The 24,362-nt window shown below is 37.0% G+C and overlaps 1 protein-coding gene across 3 annotated transcripts in view; it reads left to right on the forward strand.

Moving 5' to 3' along the window:
- Dhc16F (Dynein heavy chain at 16F) overlaps positions 1–24,362 on the forward strand; it is a 224,355-nt gene that overhangs the window by 32,503 nt on the left and 167,490 nt on the right. For all 3 annotated transcript variants that reach the window (XM_083138102.1, XM_083138119.1, XM_083138111.1), the window contains exons 7-12: positions 1,295–1,534; positions 3,470–3,608; positions 10,824–10,902; positions 13,156–13,336; positions 19,897–20,063; positions 22,713–22,939. In XM_083138102.1, coding sequence (XP_082994228.1) covers positions 1,295–1,534; positions 3,470–3,608; positions 10,824–10,902; positions 13,156–13,336; positions 19,897–20,063; positions 22,713–22,939 — 1,033 coding nt within the window. The remainder of the gene's footprint in view (positions 1–1,294; positions 1,535–3,469; positions 3,609–10,823; positions 10,903–13,155; positions 13,337–19,896; positions 20,064–22,712; positions 22,940–24,362) is intronic.

Genomic DNA, 24,362 nt, shown 5'->3' on the forward strand with positions numbered 1-24,362 from the left:
TTTACTAATGACTGTGCATATTTTGGATTTATTGATGCCTAAATCTGCAGCTATTTCAATTTTAGTTTTATGTGGATTACCATCCATTTCCTGTGTAAATTTTTCTTTCTAGTCAAGCGTGTAACTTTTTCCTCTTTCTGTTCTCTATGGCCGATCAGTAGCAACTGAAAACTGTCACTTCTGTGACATTAATGTAGCTTGGTTATGTACAAATCAACTGAATTTCATGAAAATTAGTTCGTATAACACCGTATTATGTATAAATGCATTAAGTAGAAATAAGGTTTAATTTACATGTTTTTAAATTATATTTTGCTGGGACCTGCAGTAATTTACGTATAAAACAGAATTACACAGAACTGAGTGACGTATAAAGCAGTCTCAACTGTAGTGATATTTTGTGATCACTGATAGCTTGGGGGTGCCATGCAATTTTACTTTGTGGGGAATGGCTAAGAACATGGTGTACTCCTCACAACCGACAGACATAGTGCCAGATAGCACGTAAGTTAAATGCAAGTTCGATTTAACTTGCAGTTAACTTACATGCTATCTATGGTGACTGTTTGGGTGAATCACCGTGCAAGTATGAGAGCTAATCAATAAATTGTAGTAAACATAACAACTGGAAAAATGCATATTGTGTGTGTGTGGGTGGTGGTACATTATACTTTGTCTGTAGTGAAATAATATTCAGTGAAAAAATAAATAATCAATATAAACATTATTGTGGAAATCACACACAACCTCTTACCATTTTTCTTGCTGGGTAATTTACATTTATGTCATTTTGCATCACTTTTCTGGTTTTCAAAATTTAATATGCAACCATAAAGATTGCTAACGAACACTTGGAAATGATGCATGACTATTTGAACCTAAGACTTTTTTTTTTCAAGTTTATTATTTTCAAATTATCACTTCCATTTAAATGGCTAAATGCTTTAAAACCATTGAAACACCACAGCAATATATGCATTTGTGTGTGTTGGAGGGGATTTTTAAAGATTTACCCATTTACCCCAAGTACCAAGGTCACTGCAGATGACTGCTTTTACTATACTAAAACCGTAGTGTATATATAAGGAGTTGTTCTTTAAATATTCAATTATCTCATTCTAATTAACATCCAGTTAAAGCTGGTGTAGAATTTTAAGAAGTAATTTCTCTGTAATCCCTGAATGTTATCATATTATGAAGGTTTGCAAAGGTTATTAAACCTTTCAATTAAGTAATGTATCTTTATTTTTTTTGTTTTACAATCTTGAGAAATTTACTTTGTCATGCATTTCAGATCAAATGCTTTGCATTGTTTAGAAAGTGGAAGGGCTTTTATGTGTGGCATAAAAATGTTAGGTGGACTAGATACAGTAAGTCAAGAGAAGATTTGGCAAAGAGTTTATTTTACCTGGACCCGGCACTTTGCAATGCTTTATTGGAAATACAACAAATGCGTGTGTCTGTTGAAGATCATTTTTTTCCACACATATTTGTTGATGAAAGTGTATCTCTATCAGACTTCTTGGAAGCACAGGTAAGTTTGTGTTTCTTATGTTTAGAAAGGCTGAAACTGATATCAGTTGGAATGTTCATTCAGTACTGAATATTCATTGGTTGGTAGTGATCAATAGAAGTGTGTTTATTGTCAGTAAAATTGCTTACCTTTCTTCCATATTTATGTAAATAGCTTGTAATTTTTCTTTAAAATTCTGTTCTTTTGTAATTTTTTCTAGGAATAGGAAAGCAATATTTAACTAAACTGCAATTTAAAAATACATTTCTGAACAGGTTCTTTTTCTTTTAAGACAAAACTTATCAGACCCATCTAATTATATACAGTTGTGTATTCAGTTATCATGTAGGTGAATATCATGCACAATCTGAATGTTTACCTTATTATAATCAGGTTGATACATTATCAGTAACATGTTTGGATAAATTTAAGATTGATTCTCTATTGGTATGTATAATTTTCATATTTGCATATTCCTAAATTTTTCAGTACATAGTCTGTATTACCTCTATTAACTTGGAGCACAGGAATATAAGTTCAGATTGCCACATGGCAAGATGAGTTCAGATTGTCACATGGCAAGATGAGTTCAGATTGTCACATGGCAAGATGAGTTCAGATTGTCACATGGCAAGATGAGTTCAGATTGCCACATGGCAAGATGAGTTCAGATTGCCACATGGCAAGATGAGTTCAGATTGCCACATGGCAAGATGAGTTCAGATTGCCACATGGCAAGATGAGTTCAGATTGCCACACAACAAGATGAATTCAGATTGCCACACAACAAGATGAATTCAGATTACCACATGGCAAGATGAGTTCAGATTACCACATGGCAAGATGCCTTCAGATTGCTGCATGGTAAGTTAAGTTCAAATTTCACACAGCAAGATAATTGCACCTGAGAATATTACATTCATCATCCTGCGATGTGACTTCTGTGAGCTGAAAGTTCTGGTCACCCTGCATGGATTCTTCTGTTTTGGCAAAGCAATTGAGTGATGCCTGCATGTCACAACAATCCAATGAGAAAACCCAGATTTCTATTTCATAGTCATCTTGCTTCATGGCAATCTGAAGTGGGCTTTCTGCATTGCAAGTTGATATGTGTAAAACAGCTATTACCTAATACTAGTGCATGAAATGGAGAACATAATCTACGTGCTAAGGAACAGGATTGCGAAAGTAATAATATACAGACCTATTTTTACACTGCTCTCAGAAACATAATTTGGTAAGGAAGGAGATGATCAGAGAAAAAAAGAAGATAAGAATGATAATGTTGTTGAAAGAACTACAAAATAATGATAAAAATATTTATTTTTACTTTTATGTTTTTATCAGTGAAGTAAAAGTTTCTATTTTTGTGTGGTTTAGAATTCCTATAATAGTTCCAACATTTTGGGTCTGTTACCCGATCCTTCCTTAGGGGTTTCCAGAAATCAAGTGAAGGAAAACAGAATTAAAAGTGACTAAAAGGATAAAAGAACTACATTTGCATTATCATCACCTGCAGTGTTACGTGAAAAACGTACATCACTGCCGACTACCTTGCTTGTTCAGCCAAGCTTGTAGATCACATGCAAGTAGAGAGTTTTATTTCATTCATGTCTGTAAGACTGTGGTTTTGCAAACCTTTAAGAAATTATTAGAATTTTTTTGTTTTCAGGCCAGTATTTTGCCTTTTGTCTTGTACATTATTACATAAGTCATGTGACCGGGTGTTGCCTTGGTGACTGGATCTCAGTCCTGGTCAGAGCATGGATGTTTCATTGTGCATGTTGTTACATCTATTTATGTTAATCATCATTCATTCTTGTCACTGATTTAGGTAAAGAGGCAGAAAAGCAACATCAAATGCAAACAAGCAATAAAATGATTGGTGTAAAAGATAAGTTCTTTGTTTTTGTGTGATGCAATTTTTACATTACATGTACATTGTGTAATTTGCAGACAGAAAAGATAACAGACTGGAAGAAAAAATTGACAGAATTTTGGGAAATAATGAGATCTCTGGTATATGATGCTTGTAATGGTTCTCTCATAAATGCTGGTTTTACTGTAGATGACAAGGTTCGAGATTCAATAATAAGTAAGTATAAGAACATTTTAAGGGCTCTTTCAGAACTTCAGAAAAATTGAAATAAATGGAGAATTGTTGCTTCGCAGGTTGAAAATTCTTATGATCATTTTGTCTTGTCATTGGCCTTGAATGCTAGATCTCGGCTTTAAACACTTGTCAAACCATAGTTTTTTTTCCAACTTTTGTTTGAATCATGTAACTTAATATATGAGGGTTATTTTTTAAGTAAGGTCATACACTTTCATTTACATACACTTCTCTATTTTTCTACATAATTTCCTTGCCGGTTTAAACATTTATCGTAATGAACTACGAGTTTTTGGATACCCTCCTCATAGAACTCTGCCGCCTGTGATGATAGCCAGTTACTCACGGTCGTTTTCACTTTTTCATCAGTGTCTAAACGCTTGCCACCCAGGAAGATCTTCATATGGCGGAAGAGGTGGTAGTTGCTAGGCACAAGGTCTGGACTGTATGGTGGATGATCGAATACCTTCCAGCCAAAAGATTCAATCAGATCTTGAGTTTGAGCCGCAGCATGTGCCCTTGCATTCTCATGAATCAGTATGACCGACTGACAGCGTTCCACACTGTTTGTTCTGGATTGCTCGACAAAGTTTTCTTAGGGTCTCACAGTAGGAAGCTGAGTTAATTGTTGTTCCTTGGGGCAAAACGTCCACTAACAAAACACCCTGACTGTCCCAAAACACAGTTGCCATGATCTTGCACTTTGAAAGTGTCTGTTTTGCTTTCACTTTGACCGGCTGGGAGGTATTTGATCATCTGCCATACAGTCCAGACCTTGCACCTAGCGACTACCACGTCTTCCGCCATCTGAAGATCTTCCTGGGTGGCAAGCGTTTAGACACTGATGAAAAATTGAAAACGACCGTGAGTAACTGGCTATCATCACAGGCGGCAGAGTTCTATGAGGAGGGTATCCAAAAACTCGTAGTTCATTACGATAAATGTTTAAACCGGCAAGGAAATTATGTAGAAAAATAGAGAAGTGTATGTAAATTCAGAAAATAAATGTTTTTTTGAAAACATTTACTTATTCGTTTTTTATTGCAAAACGGACCTTACTTAAAAAATAACCCTCGTAGAAGATTTGAAAATTTTGCACCAGCAGGAATCGAACCCTGGATCTTTGGCATTCCTACCCCACATTCACACATAAGTCTGTGTGTCAGTGGCATATTCTGAACATTTGACCTGGTCTCCCACAGCAATTCTTATTACTTGTATATACAGTGCATTTTTTTTCCATCCCTTGTGCGCTTGTCCGCTACCTGCTTGGTGCCGGGCCAGACGGCAACTCCCGCCAAATCGTGTGTGATATCTCTGCTATGAAAACTGATGGCATCGAAATGACTTCAAGTTCTCAGAATTACAATTATATTCAAAATAAGCACGTTAATTGTCACAGGGGATGTTGGAAATGTGATCCTCGTGCATCCACACATTTATGGGATGTTTTTAGGAAATTTCCGTTTACACGCAACAGTTCAGCTTCTGAAATTGCTTCAGTTTCTCTCCTGATATTCTCCTTCAGTTCTTCTAATGTGTGGGGGTTTGTTCCATAGATTTTATTTTGTTGTAATGTGCCATTATGAAAACTATAGCAAAACACAAATAACATTTGGAACACTAAACACTTTAAAAGTTCAACTGGAATGAAATCGCAAAGTTACTGAAATGGGATTGGGTTACGGAATTCACAAGTTATGCACAAAGCCATGTGTTTCAGTTGCAGCTCTGCCGCTGCGAGCTGTTAGGAAACTACAGTGACCTTTTAGCGTGTTTTGGTAGCAAAGCTCCACGAAATTAAAGAAAAACATGCCAGAAATGTGTGGATGCACGAGGACAACATTTCCAACATCCGCTGTGACAATTAACGTGCTTATTTTGAATGTAATTGTAATTGTGAGAACTTGAAGTCATTTCGATGCCATCAGTTTTCATAGCGGAGATATCACACGCGATTTGACGGGAGTTGGCGTCTGGCCAGGTGCCAAGAGGTCTGCCGACAGGCGCACAAGGGACAAAGAAATGCACTGTATTTATTATACACCCAATCTAGATTAATTAAATATGATCTAAATAAAATGCCCTGCAGGCATGTAAGTAAAACAAAAACAGAAGTCTTAACAACTTCAAATTTTCCGGGAATTTCTATATACAATATGAAAGAGTTGGTTTACTGCTGCTAAACGTGATAACATTGGAGAATATGCCCAACTTTTTCATATGGCTATTTCGGTTGAATTAATTTCTTCAATTGCATGGAGATGGCAATAGTCTTCACTTGTCCAGTAATAATTCCTGTACACCCAGAATGGACATAAAAACTTAATTGAGACCTAATGTGTGGAAACTGTGGGGAGACAGTAGGTCAGCATGTAGATCAGCAGTAAACTATTGGCAAGGAATGCCAAAGATCCAGGTTCAATTCCTGGTAGAATCACAATTCTTATACAATTATAAGAAGTTATAATTAGGGATTAGCTCTTGTATATATGCTGATGAATCAGTAGTGGTTGATACCAGTGGTAAATTAGAAAATATTTTTTTCAAATTTATGCAGTTCGTGTATCTTGCAGGATATGCAGAGTCTAATTATCTTGTAATATGCAAAATGCTTAATTTTTTTTTTTTACAAACATTGAGTGGAAAATACAAATTTCGTAATTAATTGATAGATATTTTAATATTTTGATTATCTTCTATTTAATTACATCTTATAGAAAAAAACTGGTAGAGCTTTGGTGTAGTATAGGTAAGATAAAAGTTCCCCATTCACATAGCACCCTGCCATGAAGGCACATTTAGGGGATGTGGGTGTAGGGCCCACATATTCTTGAGCGCAATTATTTTGGAGGTGGTATGATCAGCACCATGCTCCAGCAGTCTTAACCCCCCCTGTTATAATGCATCAGCATTGCCATTTCTTTCATGGTATTTACAGGGGGGTCCAAAAAAATGTACTCACTGTTTGATAGTCCATATCTTCTGACAAAATTAACTTGTGGGTACATTTTTTGGCACTGAGAGAGAGTTATGTTAGATGTTCAAAATGACCACCAGCAACTTGTAAACAACTCCGATGGCGCCGAACTGCAGACCGTACTACAGCCGTCAGTGTATCTGGCATAATGGCAGCACATGATGCTATTATTTTTTCACGTAGCTCATTGAGTGTAGTTGGTTTTTGTCGATACACATCATCCTTGACGGTCCCCCACAGGTAGAAGTCCAGTGGTGTCAAATCAGGGGACCGAGGTGGGTACTCAATAGCACCGCATCGACCTATCCACCGTCCGGGGAGAGTGTCATCCAGGTACGACCTGACATCGTGATGGTAGTGAGGCGGGGCTCCATCTTGCTGCAGGTAAAACATTTCATCGCCAAATACGGTTCGGATTGCAGGCAAAATCCTTGACTGAAGCATTTCAAGATACACCTCACTGGTTTACCCTCGAAGAAGAAGGGACCAATCAAACCACGCGATGGCAGACCACACCACACGTTAAGCCCCGGTAGATTCACCGCCTTCTGCACATAAACGTGAGGATTGACGGGCGACCAGTAGACACAATTGTGGCGGTTCACAATACCGTTAAGTTTGAATTGCACCTCGTCAGACCACACAACTATCCCTGCAAATTCTCCATCCTTGCGAACCATGTGCTCAAACAATTTGCAGTATTCGACCCTACGATCCGGATCGTCCTTGTTGATCGCGTGTAGCAGTCTTGGAATGTACACTTTTCACTGTGCACTCTTCAGAATTCATCTTACGCTAGACCGGCTCACCCCACTTTCGCACGCTCCCTGGTTCACTGATTTTTGCGGTGATCGGGTGAAATGTTGCAACACAGCAGCACTGGACTCTGGACTTGTAGCTGTTCGTGGTCGACCGGATCTTGCCTTGTGCACATCATGAACAGTTCCGTCGGATTCGAACTTATCACGAATACGGCCTATTGTTCGTCGTGTTGGAGGCCGTGTTCCAAACTCATTCTACCACTGCCGTTGAACCTCTTGAATGTTCTCGTACTTCCAGAACCATTTCAATACAGTCTTGCATTCCACAAATGATAACCGTACTGCAGCCATTGTTGCTACTCGACTGTCTTCCGCTGTACTGGCGTGATCGCTCCAACACTCGCGCATGCGCGGCGCAAATTGCCAGCGCCACCTACCCGCGACAAATTAAACAGTTACACTACACGTCCACATGAGATTAGTACGTGTAAGTCTGTTTGTTTCGAAATTATTGCATTACAAACAGTGAGTACATTTTTTTGGACCCCTCTGTATATTACTCTCAGTAGGACATTGTGTTTTTAAAATAGTGTGAGTGAAAGGAATACGAGGGGGTGCTGATAAGTTCCTGTCTTTGCTCTCTTTACATCGTTTCCCATTTGCTATTCATATCTCATTTGAAAGTGTGTAATATGAGTATGTTATGGTGCAAAAATAATATTCCTCCTGTAATAGCTTCTTTCTATTTTTCGGGTTTGATATAGTCATGGCGGAGGCACAAGTCAGTTTCACGATGCCGGAAGTTCAGGTTGTGATCAAGTTTCTGTTTCTCCAAGGAAAGTGTGCAAAGGACATTCACGGTGAGATGTCTCAAACACTAGGAGATAAGTGTCCTTCATACAGCACCATACAAACCTGGAGAGCTCGATTCAGGACTGGACATTTCAGCGCTGAAGACGAGGTCCGCAGTGGGTTCCCTTCATCAGTGATGGATCCGGCAACATGTGATGCTGTGCCTGAAATGATTCTTATGGATCGGTGAATATCAAAAAGATTGCCGAGATAATGAACATCTCCCGGGAACGTGTAGGATTCATCATACATGATGTACTGGACATGAGGAAACTTTCTGCCCAATGGGTTCCGAAATGCTTGAACAGTGATCAGAAACAGCAGAGAGTGAAGTCATCGGAGGCCATTTTGGCTCGATTTTGTGCTGGTGAAGAGGATTTTTTGGGCAGATTAGTGACTGAGGATGAAACATGGCTACATATCTGTGATCCCGAGACCAAGGATCAGTTCATGGAATGATGCCACAAGGGGTCACCCCGTCCGAAGAAGTTTTGTGCACAAAAGTCATCCAAGAAGGTGTTGGCGTCAATGTTTTGGGACAGGGATGGGATTTCGATGCTAGACTAAGGTCTAAATCACCATCCCTGAGACCTTCTGTAAACAAACGGTCTCACTGATTCAATGTATCACTCCATGTCAGCTGATCCATGACCGCAATCATCTGCTGTTACACTCATAGTTCGCCGCACCTATTCATTTTATATAAGAGCCTCTGAATGTAGGAACCCGCTCTCAAAACATCAGACGAATATGCAGCCGCATACATTGTTACTCTCCCGGTCATTCTCTGTTTCATAACCCTTAAAACTGCAGACACTGACACACCATTGCACTGGGATACCAACTTAACCACTTCATTTACTGGTTTCTCAGGATACTACTGACAGAACGTTACATAAATATTGAGTAGAATCTGTTTCTCACCCCTTTTCAAAGGCTGTCCTTGCTGGTGTTTTGAAAACAAGCTCGGAGAACACGGAGACTTTCCCTCACGCATAGAAGTTGGCATGTTATTTTTCTAAGGCTAAGTCAGGCAATATTACTAAGTTGCACTACTTCCTTGCTGTTCACATGATTATTTTTAGAAAATAACCAATGTTATAAAATATCATTATGTACAAAAATCTCTAAGCTCATTGAAAGTTATATTACTACAAAATGTTCAATCACACTTATCTTGCCTTGCCATGTCACCAAGTTATTTTACGAAGTGCACTATATTTGGCGGAACAAAAATCGTTATTAGGATGCTTGTCAAAGTTTCCAACCGCAATAAATTTACGAACTTTTTGTCTTGTTTTGATCATCATCAATATATTTATTGGACTTACAGCAATGCATATGGCTGTTTATGCCCATTATATATTTTATTTACATAAGATACAATTTACATAAAATGTACAAACAAATTTCAAATACACTCCTATCTCTATCAAACCTTAGAAATATACATTACCATGTTATATCATTTTGTCTAAAAAATGCAAGTAAAATATATTCAAAGAAAGAAGCCAAATTTATGGGAAATGATTACTGGTGCAAAGAGTTAACCATAAAGGTGAAGCAATAAGTAAAAAAAGAAAGAGCATTGGGTTTAAAGTGAGACGTCATTTGCGGCAGCGTATCCCATACTACAAATTGGCAATTGTTTAACCGTATGTAATGAATCCTGTAACAACGCTGGATTTTTGTGTGGATTATTTTACTTCTATGAGTTTGCAATGCTTTCTGCATGCAGGTGGTTTTGTTTACAGAAGGTGTCAGGGTTTGTGATTTGAACTATACCTCCAGGTTGGTTCTACGATAACTGGTGAATACTACGCAACCCTTCTGGGTCAATTAATGGAGGTTATCAAGAAGAAACGCCGAGGGAAATTGATGAAAGGCATCTTGTTTTTACAGAACAAGGCCAACATTGTGATGGACAAATTCCATTCCCGGGGTTTTGAATTGGTCAAACACCCACCCTATTCACCTGATTTACCCCCCCTCTGATTATCACCTGTTCCCACACCTGAAAGAACATCTGAAAGGACATCGATTTAGTGACATTTCTGACGTGATTGAAGCCACAGAGAGCTGGTTTCAGGAGCAATCAAAGAACTTTTATTTGCAGGGGCTACAGAAGTTGCAGAACAGATGTGCTAAATGTGTTAGGCTTATATGTTGAATAAATATGTAGTACCATTATCTATCTCAATTATTTCTGTGTAAAGCCAGGAACTTATCAGCACCCCCTCATATATGCAACAGCCACCAATAGTTTTGCACATGTTTTTTATTACATTTTTTTGACATTCACATGTCCAGGAATTTGGTGGTTCACATCATTTTTAGCATACATGTTTTGATTTTAACTTTTTAATTTTTATTTTATTCAAAGCAAATTAGAGGTACAGTGTCCAGAATAAGTTTGTAAGATCAAAACATTGAAAAGGTAAAATCCAAGATGTTTGCCAAAGTATGTATCATTTCTGTAGTAACTTCTCAAATTTTAGTATGATTTCACTGTAATAACAAGATATCCATTGTGTAACTGGTAGAAATATATACATAAAAAATGAATTTTCCTTAATAAACTGTTTTTCTTGTGTGAATTTGCAGAGGAATATGGTGGAAGACCTCCCAAAATGGCATATACAGATCAGGCTAATAAACGGCGACATTGTTTTCGTCTTTCAAGGTGAGTAAAGTGTTAAAAGACATATTTAGTGACTCGACTCGACTAAAGGGGCTGAATAAAACACTGTCTGGAGAATAGATGCGCAAAAGTAATATTTTATTTTGTTATATGTAGTCTAGATATACAATTCTTAAATTTTATTTGAATGGAACTTCTTCACTTTTTCATTGAATATTCTAATTTCTTTTTCTGCTGGTTGTAAAATGATTAGCATTGAGGTGGCATGGAGAGTGGGGCAATGATTTGTAAGTTGGCTTGCATGGTAGTGATTGCCACTGAGTATACTATAATGTATACAGCATGTTCTTGCAAGAATATCTTTGAGAAGAACGTTTGAGAATGCCTCGATGATGTGTCAAACTGGATGAATTCATAATGAATAGTTTCAGAGAGAGATATTTTTATGTGATAATTCCTATCATCCAAACACCAAATGAAGCATTTGTATTTTGTATTTATCTTATTTATCTGCTGCTTTTGGCTATTTTCAACAATGAGAATCAATGATGATTAACCCTCCGTTAGGTGCATGGAATTACCAGTGTCCCCATCGATATTCATTGCGAGATTGCAACACTGTGAACTATACTGCACGTGAGTATGTTTGTGTTGCTGAATATTCTTTGTTCGTCTTTGCTCTAAGCTCAGCTGTGTTGTTCTCTTGCACTTCTAAGCCACATAATATTATAAAGTTATCATCAGTCACATTCTTGGGGGACAGTTTTCCCCCATACCTGAATACATGACAGGAAAATATTTCAAAGCATGGAAAGACAGAGCACACAGCAGATTCTGATGTTACTTGGAAGTGGGTTAGTGAGGAAGGGGAGGACACACAGGAATGTGTTAGTGAAGATGAAAGTGACCATGTGACCGAAAGTGAACGTGAAACTGCTTTGGTTGTTACATATTTAGGTGCATAGGGAACGACTGTCTTCCAAGCATGTGACTGATGTTAATTTTATATTACGTCACTTAGAAAGTACAGCAGAAAATTGCAGCTGATCTTAGAAGAATGACAAAGAAAGAACATTCAGCGTGCACGCACCTTATAATTCACAGTGTATTTCATACCTTAAAGATAGATAAAGGGTTGGGTGACAGTTGTACCCTACATGCCTATGTGTGTTACACAAAGCGATCCCTAATGCAGGGTTAAATAAAAATGATAAAGGACACTCACAAGTCAACTTTCATGCCTAGGTTGGGACTCAAAACCTAGATCCTTTGTTAGAGAGATTGTGAGTGAACCTGGTCACCAAAGTGGTGGCTGAATGAACCAACTGATTGAATTTTTGGTTGGGGCTAAAATATTAATCAGAGATTAGTGACTGTCTGCCAATATAGCATTAATACCTTTACAGATAATTTTACTGATCTCTGGTTTGCATAGTTATGTTATTTTGTAATTTTTACATGAATGTAAAGGATAATATACTTTGTTTCTTAATATTAATTTCCAAATGCATAGTTTATCTAAGGCAAACATTATTAAACCCATCTGACCACATACATTTATTAAAGAGGTGAATGTATTGATTCATTGGCACTCCAAACTAAATGTTTGCTACCTTATATCAGATTGATACAATATTGGTTATCAGCATCTATAAATCTTATGCTGCTGGTGGTAAAAATTTCATATTAGTTTCTCAGTGACTGAGATCATCAAGTCCTTCACTCACGGATATGCTTCTAAAGGTTCTTGGTTCGAGTCTCAGCCTGTTTCTCTGTGTTTGCACCTAAATCATTATCATCTAAATTCTTTCACCTTCATCTTAATGATTATCCTATAGTGGTAGAAAATTATGTAAAGTAACAAAAAGTGCAAAAGTGAGAAATAAAATGGAATTCCAGTTTTTATATTCCCATATTTTACATTTTCCTGCATCATACTTTCAATTCTCATTGTCCCAATGCACTGTATTATTAATATTTTTCCAGATTTTACATTTTTTTGCTTTGGTCCCCTGAAAAACATAAAATTGAGATTCTACTGCATGCAAGACATTTCTCAAGTAATTTGTTTAGAAATACAGTAGAAATACAAGCTTGTTTACTGTACCAAGACAGTTGAATCAAAAATAATTAAAAAAGTTAAGGGGATAATTAAAAAAGAAAAGGTACATGTAATGTTAGTGGGTCTTTTTGTGCCACCATAAACATAGAATTTTAAATACCGGTATTAATTTTCTGTTACTTTCCAGAAACTAATTAATAACCAGGAACATATTTTATCTCCTTTTTTTCCAGCTTTGTTCGTTTGGCTGATTACAAAATGCAGCGAACACTGCATAAATTGATGATTAATTCTATGAAAGCCCTATATGACATATGCAAGATACATTTTAAATATCTGCCTCCTAGTGAACTTCTTTCTTCAGAAGAAACTGACACACTGATGGAAAGATGTAGAGATGAAGGAGATTCGTCTGTAAGCATGTTATAGTATTTTAATTAGAAATGTATCCTATTTTGTAGAAATTCGTTGTTTATTCCCCTCAACATGAATATGTAGTTTTGTTGCTTTCACAAAATATTTAATGAAAAATTAACAATGTTAATTAAAATTATGGTACATACATGAGGGGGTTGGACATAGAGGCCCACACATTCATCATCTCGGCCATTGTGGAGGTAGTGGGATCACCATCATGCTTGACCTGCAGGTTTGGCTCCAGGTATCCATTTATTAGAGGCTGGGTGAATACCAGAACTGTTTAATGCAGGGACAAGGCCAGAAGGGAGTGGTATAAGATTGCAGAACCAGTTTGTGTTTAGATCAGTGGTTCTCAACCTTTTTCAGTCTGGGACCCACCTTGAAGGATATTACACTTCATGGAACCCATAAGCATGGGTGCCAGCAGAATTACTTGTAGGGGGTGTGCACCCAGTTTATAATCATATTTTTGCAAGCATAGAGTACTTTAAGATGTAGACGCCAATTTTTTCTGATATGGGGGGGGGGGGCAAAGCAAAGCATAAATACCAATTTCTTTCAGTTTGCGGTGGGGGGAGCAAGTTTTTGAATGCCAATAGTAGAAACCTAAGAATAAACATTTGAGTTAACCTTTGAAAGACTGTAATTACAATTACTTACTCTGAAAACATAAGTATATACATATCAAGGTACATCGATTTTGATTACCTGAACAAAAAATCACTATATTGCGATTAAATATAATTATGCAACATAATACTTTATGTGTAACATTGATTACGCATTATATAAATGTAGCAATGCACTATGAAGTATCACACATATGTTTACAACTATCAATTAAAAAGATACTAATCCTGATTAAATAAAACAGTGACATATTGCAAAACAGAATATTTTCAACATCTACCCATATTTTACGAAGGGAAACAACATTGATCCCTTTAGTGTCAATATTATGCAGTTTTTCCTTATGTACTTCACACAGTGCCACAGAATTAAGACACTTTTGGGTCATTGTACTTCGAAAATAGTTCTTGAGGTGATGCAATTCACAAACTACTTTCAGCCTCCTCGCAAGAAGACAGCGTCTGTTTCTGCAGTTCTAAAGTTGTCCTACCTAAGCACCATGGGTACTAATCGGAATATGGAATATCTATAGCATATCGTGGTTACTACTTACATTTTGCATTTCTTCTTGAAATAGTCGAAGAGTATTCCAGTTTTTCTTTTCTCTGTTCTCCTTTCTCAACCTTAAGCTCAACAACATCCATCCACCACTATTTAATGCTATGTACTGAACAAATACAATCAAGTCGTTTTCTCACTACTTTCTTTTGTCTCTCTTCAATGCAAGTGAGAGCCAAAACATTCCAAATGCTGGCGCCTCAGAAGTTCATGAGGAGACCCATACACAGGGGTGGAAACTAGTAAAGCGGGTCAAAATTACTGGAAAAAAAGAAAGAAGAAGAAAAAAAAACCCAACCAATTACTGACAAATTACTGATGTAAATACTGACCCATTTATTTACACCATATCAGTAAATTGCCATCCTAAAAGTAATAATTACTGGTATTTCATCTTTTAAAAACTATCTGGTGTCCACCATTCTGATGCCTTAGCCATCACACATTTTTTTTTATTGATGATAGTTTTCATAATTGTACAAAATTATGTAAGGCAATGAAACAATTCTTTAAACAATAGTGTTTAGCAGATAATGAAAAACACGTCTTTATGTAATGTCTGTCTTTGGTATTTTACTGATAAAAGAAATATAATTAAACTCTTTTGAGATGTAATCTGCCACTACCTTCACAAGAGAACACTTGAGACTGGCAATACAGGTGTGCCTTCTTGCAAGCATGTCTTAAAGCACAGACCACAATTTGTAATCTAGAGGGTTGAGCTCTGGACTGCGAGATGGCCCATCTAAGGGGGAATGAAATCAGGCACATTAGTCTCAAGCCACTGCTGGGTTGTTTGTGGCTTACAAGCTGGTGCAGAATCCTGCTGAAAGCTCCACTCCTGACCATGAAAAAGAGTGTTTGGAACGTTGAACATTATGTCGATGACTGTCTTCTGGTACACTCAGGCTGAAGTTTTTAACTCTTTCTGGCAGAAATGTAGCTCAGTGATGTCATCATAACTCACCCTTACCACATCATGATTGAAGTAGGATGGTGACCCCTCTGGACCCTTCCTTCCCACTACCTTGTCATGAACTTGTGGCATACACCCTGTCATTTTGCGATTTGAAAGCCTCAACAGTAAAACATTTTTCCATTGGCGAAAATAATTCTTCTGTACCCATTTGCTGTACCATTCCATCACTTCTTTAGCTCAAGTAGCAATATCTCACGTGTTGAAAAAGCAAATACTCAAGAAATGGTTTCATCACTGGTAGGAAAAATGTCTTACCTTTAGTTGAATTAAAAAAAAAAGAATCATATCACTGGGAAGTGAGGACTACAGTATTTCCATACTTCGTTTTCTATTCTTGCACATAATCATAATAAACCAATTGTTTTCCGTAATTAATTGTGTACTTCGAAAAATAAATACTGAATAGAGTAAATGCACGAACACTTTAAACTATAAACACTCAACTGAGTGATAGTCCCACATTGTTAATGTGCCCATTTCAGAGCAGAATCCTGCATAATTTCTAATTTCGGGCCTGTTGTATGCAAAACTTTTTGACATTAAATAAAATAAATAATTCAAACTAGAAATGTGAAAAAATAAGGACCTAAATGTTCCCACAGAGAGTCCTCAAATAATGTATGAAATTTCCATTATAGTACAAATAATATTTTGTTACAACATGAAATCTTGTTGAAAGTTATACATTGGGCCCCTTATAGGGGGTCCAAGCGAGAAGTGGAGGGCCAGGCCCCCCAGGTTTAGGCACCCCTGCTTTAAGAAGCCCTATTTTACGCTTGTTTATACAAATGACACATACTTCATTCCAGAAAAGTAAATGTGTACACACTGTATGGTTTTTAAGACAGCAGTAAATACATTTTCGAGCCCAACTCTGTGACCCACTGAATGATCCCTTGGGACCCAGCAGTGGGTCTCATCCCATAGGTTGAGAAATGATTGTTTAGAGCGATCCAGCTGTTACTGCTTTAGGTGTGAGATTTTCAGTTGCAATTAGGAGAGTATGCCATGGAAGTTCAGACAGTGAATTGCTTTGTTAGAAGCAAATTTTGTTTATAAGTCTGCAAAAGATATGTAAAGAAATGGAGACATCTGTTTCAGAATGATCTGGTACCAGCAGAGCCGTATCAAGGTTTGTGGAGGCCCCTGGGCAAAATGTTTTGTGGGGCCCCCCATTTTTTTTTATTTTTTTGCTAGGAGCTTTATTAGCTCAATATGTTAACTAACAATTTTCAGCAGTTGAAATGGTAGACCTGATTTTAGAATCAGTAGTCATTCACAATCGAACATATCTCAGATAGTAACACCATTAAGCCTTGTTTCCATTATTATGAAAAAATATAAATATGCTGACCAAGGCAGTAATTTATTTTATTAAAAACATAAACTAAATGTAACGTTTAGAGTGTGTACCTAGGAGAAACGAAAAAGAGACTGAAAGATAGGTTGAAACAACATAAGGATGATGTACGACTTAAGAGAGAGAGAGAAATGCGATATTTAAACACACGAGAGAAACAGGACATGACATAGAGTGGGATGAGGCTAAGCAGATAGGAAGGGAGAAGAGAATGCTAGTGAGAAAATGGAAGGAAGCCAAGGAAATAGAGAAGAAAGGTGAAGGAGACACAATGAACTGGAATGGGGGACTGAAGTTAAACAAAGAATGGAAGAAGGTGTTAGAAAGAGTGGAAAGGACAAGAGAGATAGAGGAGAGGAGAAGGGAGAAAAATGAAGGAAAAAGAGCGTGAGATTCTATATGAATATCTCTTCACATTCTATATGAAAGTAATTATGTTTAGCCTTTTAGGTGAAAGTACAGTTGGAAAGTGAAAGCCACTTGCTACAAAGTTCCTAACAACTTTCTAATAGTCTGGAGGGAGTAATGTTTGTGTGTATATATAATGCCCTTTTTGTGTATCTTGTTACTTTTGTACTTGATACAGAGTCTGAGAAGACCTTGCTAGAAGGTTGAAACGTTACGTTTAGTTTATGTTTTTAATAAAATAAATTACTGCCTTGGTCAGCATATTTATATTTTTTCATCTCAGATAGGTTTGCAGGGAGAATAGCACAGTAAAATAAAGTTACAGGACGAAAATTGTAGCACTATATCAGCAGAAAAATTCTGTGTCTAAATGTCTACAGTATATTATGAAGAGTGAACACTGTAACTACAATATATAGTAAATACTAAAGGGGTTCAGACGGAAACAGAGAACTGAGCAGAGGACTGTTCTTACGTACATAATTTATTATAAATGATATTATTTACAATTAAGAGTAAATATGTTACTACATATGCACGGTCCATCTACTGGACAATTACCGACAAGTTCATTGTGGAAATTGTAGTAACTACTCTTTCTTCAAGAAAATTCCCAAAGGCTTAACACTTATAGTAGACACACTTTTCTTGCCTTTTTCGATGAAAATTCATCTACTATATCATCAAAGTCCAATTCACGAAGTTCAAGTTCAATGCTTAATAACAAAGATTGGATAAGCGATCCTGTCCCATGGCAGCACGTAGCCTGTTTTTCACTAATCTTATTTTTGAGAAAGATCTTTCTCCACTGCAATTTGTTTTCATAAGACCAAATACATTCTAAAGAGAATTTTGACATTGGGAAATGTACTGCGGAACGGGTCCTTACATACAATATTATAGACAGTTCCATTGGGATGTCTTCCTGATGTTTGATATTGCTACTGCTTACTAGGTGTGCAAACTATATCAGCTCATTCTCTAGTGAGGCTTCCAGATCCTCCTCATAGTTGCTTACAAGCTTGCGAGCTGCAGATGTAATTTGTGATGGAGTTGCCACTGCAAGTCCATTTAGAATACTGAACCTCTTTGAGACAGTTTCATAGGGAAAAATCCTGTCTGCGATTGATGAGGTGATTTGATCAATCACTGGTAGAAAACTTTCCACTCTGAAATGTTCACTAGGCGAGAGGTGGATTTGAGGTTCATTTTCATAGTCAAGAGGATTCAGTCGGACCTTTCTCACCTGCTGACGTGAGTGTTCCTTATTGTACTCTTCTGTCCCACTTCTTCTTCTGGCTATCTCATATTCAGAAAACGAGTTCCTTTTTGATTCTACGAACTTCTTTAAAGATCTCAAAATGTCAATGGCAGACTGAAGAACTAACCTTGGATCCTGGAGTGTTTTGCTCGTAGCATCAAATCTCTCTAAAATGTCATTCCAGAAGATGGCTAACAATGTGATTTCCAGGGACGACATCTGCTGTGAGAGCCCATTCGCTTCACTTCTTACAATACCCTTCTCTTCTTTGTCATTGCCTATTTCAACAAGAGCTTCCTTCAATTTTTCGTAACCTTGGACTATGGCTTTTGTGGCATGTGCTACATACCCACCGAGTCTCACTTAAACTCTAGGGAACATAGTATTTCCCTTCTGCTTGTCTTAACTTATCCACCAATGTTTGATAACGGTGAGGTGATGTTGTCAAGAACACATAAATCTGTTGTACAAAACCGAAGAAATGAACAGCTGCAGGACATGCATTAGCCACTGCTTTCCCTACAAGATTCAAAGAGTGGGCACAACATGTTACTAGCCCTGCTAGTTTATTTTTTTCTTGACGAGAGCTTGCACGCTTTTATACTTTCCACACATATTTGCAGCATTATCGTACGATTGGCCACGACAGTCACGTATATCAATCTTATGATGGTCTAGAAACTCCAATAACGCATTAGCAATAGCAGACCCAGTGTGACCACAATTTGGTAAAAAGGTCAGAAACCTTTCTTTTGGAGATAAGTCTTTCATATAGTGCACAACTATTGTCAGCTGATCGATGTGTGATTTTATTTTATTTTTCAAATACAACTTCTTATGTAATTCTTCATAAACATAGCCAGCTGGTTAAAATATTTTTGTGGTGAAGGCCCTTCACAGCTTCCTTTTGGTGGGGGCCCTGGGGCAATTGCCCATAGGTTAATCCGGCGAAAGTTCCATGTATGATCTCATCTACAGATGAAGACCTAAGGTAGTCATGCAGAATTCTTTTTGTAATGTTCAGCAACAAATAGGTAAATCTTCACAAATATCACTTGGATCTACGCCTACATCTTTTAAGTTAGCCAAACTACATTCTGAATTCCTTCATGATTTCACTTAAGTGAATCCTGTTTCAGAGAAATAACATCAGCAACATAAAAAAAATGTCATGGAACATTTTTAGGCATAACAAATGTATGCCACAATTCAAGTACACAATTAAGAAGAATTAGTACAATGTTCTACAAATCATATTGAATACTTCTACCATAAGCTTAACTTCTAATTTGAAATTACTTCCTCTGACCATATTTTACTATCAAAATGTTTTCATTGTTTAATTTTTTTCCCTTCAGGTTCCTTTTTTTATTACTGAAGTGCTAGTCAACAAACACGCTATTACCTTTGACCCTTCAGAATCTGATGTTTTGGGAACAATGACTTATATATTTGATTCATGGGATTCTATGGTGACTGATGTACAGCCATTTCTTCCTGATAATATGTTTAAACCATTCACAGAGTAAGTATAGACCATTTTATTTGAATGTATGATTGTGTATTATAAATTTGCTGCTATTAGTTGGTTCATATTATTTAAAATAATTATATGGAATTCAATTATTTTTTTTTCTGTGCCATTGATGTGAATTTTTTTTTGTCATTTTGAGCTTTACGAGGGAAGGCTAATAAGAATTGAGTCTTACCCAGAAAAAAATTAGCTAGGAAGCTGTAACTGCCACAGTACTCTACATATACCCCCAGGAAGTCAATGCACTTGCAACATCTGTCCTGCAGCTTCTTAAGTTCCTGCAAATAAAATTCTTCCGACTGCTGGTGTAACCACTCATTTGCAGCATTAGTTACCTCCTGAACACTCCCAAATCGTTGTCCCTTTAAGTGATTTTCAGATGGGGGAACATATGGAGCCAGGTCAGGTGAATAGGGTGAATGGGGCAACACTTGAAAGCCTAAGGAGGTCAGTGTCGCCATTGTTTCAGCTGCAGTGTGTGGCGAGGTATTGTCATGCAACAGCATGACACCTTTGGAGAGCTTTCCCCGACGTTTTTCCTTGATGTTTTGCCTCAACTTCATCAACAAAGCACAGTAATATTTTGCAGTGATGGTTAAACCCTGTTGGAGGTAGTCCACCATCAGAACTCCCTGCTGATCCCAAGAGACTTGCCATTTTCTTCTGCGCTGACCTCTGCACACAGAACTTCTTTGGCCTGGGGGAACCACCATGCCTCCAATCCTTAGACTGTTCCTTTGTCTCAGGATCGTAACAGTAGATCCATGACTCATCACCAGTTATCAGTTTGTCCAGGAAATCAGACTCACTATTTACAAAATGTTCCAAAACAGTCACCGAAGTCTCCACACGTTTCTTCTTTTGTTCGGTTGTCAAAAGTTTTGGGGCCCACTTTGCTGCAAGCTTTCGCATTTGCAAATCATTGTGGATAATGAAGCCAACTCTCTCATGTGATATTCTCAGACATGTAGCAATACTTTTGGTTGATATTCGGCGGTCCCCCATGATCATGTCATGGATGGCTTTCACATTTGCAGGCACAGAGACAGAAACAGGTCTTCCACTGAAATGGCCAGTTTTAAAATTGGCAACCGAACGTTTAACTGTTGCACATGAAGGGCGAGTGTCACTCAAAGTTTGTGACATTTCATCATGGATCTGCTTCGCACCTTTCCTTTGGAGAAACAAAAATTGATTATGATCCTGTTATGATCCTATGCTATTCTGCATTGAACTTTTCTGGAGGTGCTTCCATTTTCACTTTGGACCTGAAAAATAAAGGGAAGTTAAAATCATAGAAAGTCGATTTTTGCACCATAATATATAGAAGAATTGACCAGTACATCCTGCAACTTTCAGCCTCCTAACTCATTTTTTTCTGGGCAAGGCTCAATACTTATCAGCCCCCTTTTGTACATAGTATTATTTGGGTTGTGTATTTATCCTAGACATACATGAAGTTTTGATAATACCCCTGCTGCCTTGATGGCTGAGTGCATTAAGTGATTTTCTTAAAATTCATCTAATCATAATTTATCATCACTAGCAATAAGTCAGAAAGTGACATGAAATAAGAAAAATACCATAAGAATCTTGGGGAGTGTGAGGGAAATATAGGGACAATCAAATAGTTATTGGAAATAGCTTTTTGTATGCAGATGATTTATAACTCATTGAGAAGTTAGTGAGATTTGTAGTCCCACTAATGTTAAAGACTGGGACTCTCCATTCCAGTGGCCAGTACTCTACTGTCTTGAGTTCCCAACCCAATGTTTGGTCTCAACACAATTTCCAAACACAATTTCCAATGGCATTTTGAAGTTGCAGCATGCATGGAATGGACGAAGTATACACAAAAATCATAGCCAAATGTGCTGGTTACTGGAACAGAAGAGTAAAAGAAGCCGTAACCATTTCCCAGGAAAGCACGAATCTCAACAGGGATGTGGGACTCGAGCTCAGTCACATCTGGAACCCACTTCTGCATAAAAGCAGGACACCCACAAATAATACAAAAGGATCCAGAGTGAACCAATCACAAGACAGAGTCTTAGCTGCACCCCATCATACCCATATATTTAACCTTTTACTGGTCTCCAATTCTACATTCCCTGATGATGAGAGCAATGTATGTGCTCGGAACATTGGAAGCTAACACTAATTTAACCTGTCTGGTAACCCAAGAATGCTTGGTTGAATCACCTAGCCAGGAAAGCTACAATTCCTACTGTAATGAAGTTATAAGCAAGTTAGCTCAGTTGTTTAATGCTGGAACAGTAAAGACCAAAGTCTCAGGCTCTAGTTAAAATTGAAGCACAATTTTCACTATTGAATGAAATATAATTAAATTCCAAACATACTTTCTTCATGTTCTTTTTTGCCCAAGCTCTTTAAGTGACCTATTTTTGATTTCATCATGAAAGTTATCAGGTTTGAGCCCCAGCCCCTGCAAGGATGTTCTTTGTGAGTGTCCTTTCATTAATTTCATACATTCATCAGTCATCCTCTTCATCATAATTAGCCAAAAATTTGGCAGAAAAGCAATGCTAAATAGCAAAATTTTTTAAAAAAATTCATGTTCTCTGTTTTGTATTTTTTTCATTGTTATCAGCTTTAATATTTTCCTTGTAATTGTTCCAGACCTCTCATTGGAGGAAAAATAGAAGAGAGAACATGTGGAGAGGCCCCAAACTTAGAGTTTGTGCTGAGAGAAGATGAACATTTTCAGCATCTTAAATCTTCAGTACTGTCTTTTATGAAGCAAACGTTTCAAGCTTGTCATCAGTATATTCAGAGATTTCAGTTTATTCGTGAGTTCTACGTAGAGGATTTATTGAGAGACCTTGATCAGCTGAAACAAGAAACAAGTAGGTAGAATAGTATAAGGCTTTCTGAGTATGCACTTTCAGTATTTACATAAGCCTATATTGTTTATAGATAAAAAGGATATTGAGATTACATTTTCAATGCATATTTGTTTTCTTAATAGGTCTAGTATTGCTTTATTGGGACTATATTGACTAATAAGTTTAACACTAAGTTTGAGAAAATTTTTGTATTATACCTATTGATATTCACCAACTTTTACAATCCTGATTTTTTTATTGTTCCTTTTATGAATTTAAAAGCTTTTATCATACAATAAATTTCCAAACAAGCAGTTTCTCACTAGGAACTTAGCGAAAAATGCAGGCTCTACCACACTGGTGTACGCAGGATTTTTTTTCAAGGGAGGCTAGAATTTTAAAGGTGGATAGTGCATATCTGCTTTTGTAACGCCGTTCCTCAATGTCCCATAAAAATGGAAGTATGAAGTAAGACCAATACTCGCAGAGGTATATTTAGCGTGGACAATATAAAAATTGAGGAACCACAATTACAATTTTTACTTGTTCCGGGGTTCGCCAATATGTATACGGAATAATTCCCACAATAACAACAGTTTGAAAAAATACATGACGTATAACCACACCCTTCTTTACCCTTCCAAAATTCGGTAAGTTATACAACAATCCTTATATCAGTTTCGTCGCCAATCATGACTCACACCAATAAAAAAAAAGGTATCACATTCAACTATACACGTTTATTTAACAATTTAGTTGTAGCAACATTCATTCAATATTTAATTCTAATTTTAATAAGCTTTCACAATCAAAAAATAACAATCCAATTAAAAATACGCCTTTTTACCTACGGACAATATTGCTGATAAAATTTACTTCATTTAAAAGTTAGCATTTTTACATTCAACACACGAGTTTTACTAATTTATAAAATACTTAAAATTGTAATTATTAAAAATTTAAATTTCTGCCTGCATTTTAAGAGAATTAGATGCTCATGAAATTCTAGATACGCTGTTAGCTATTATTTGTCTCGTTTTTGTTGTTGTTAGTAAAAAGGGACTTTCATTACGATGTCTTGAGGTTGAATGATTATTCGCAGAATTGCAATCTTAGGTCATACGTGAATCGGTTGCACTTTGGCTTACTGTTGTGATGCTGTTCTACACTATTACTTAGTACACGCACAAGTACATATCTATTTCTCACTCATGACATTTATTTTTATACACATGATGCATTCAAAATCCCCATCTGTTATCACGTCTTTTAGTAATGCAAAAATCACTTCCGCAAATCATCGATATATTAAGGTTCACAATTTTTAACAGCGATAAATGGGCACGACTCTCAAAAAGAATCCGCGTGAATAGTAAAGTATGTGGCATTTAGAAAAAATCCCCTTTTTGCAGTAAATGGACAAGTATGACTTTGAGTTTTGTTA

The sequence above is a fragment of the Lepisma saccharinum genome, chromosome 1 (assembly GCF_977018435.1).
Source record: "Lepisma saccharinum chromosome 1, izLepSacc3.1, whole genome shotgun sequence".
Taxonomy (NCBI): Eukaryota; Metazoa; Arthropoda; class Insecta; order Zygentoma; family Lepismatidae; genus Lepisma; species Lepisma saccharinum.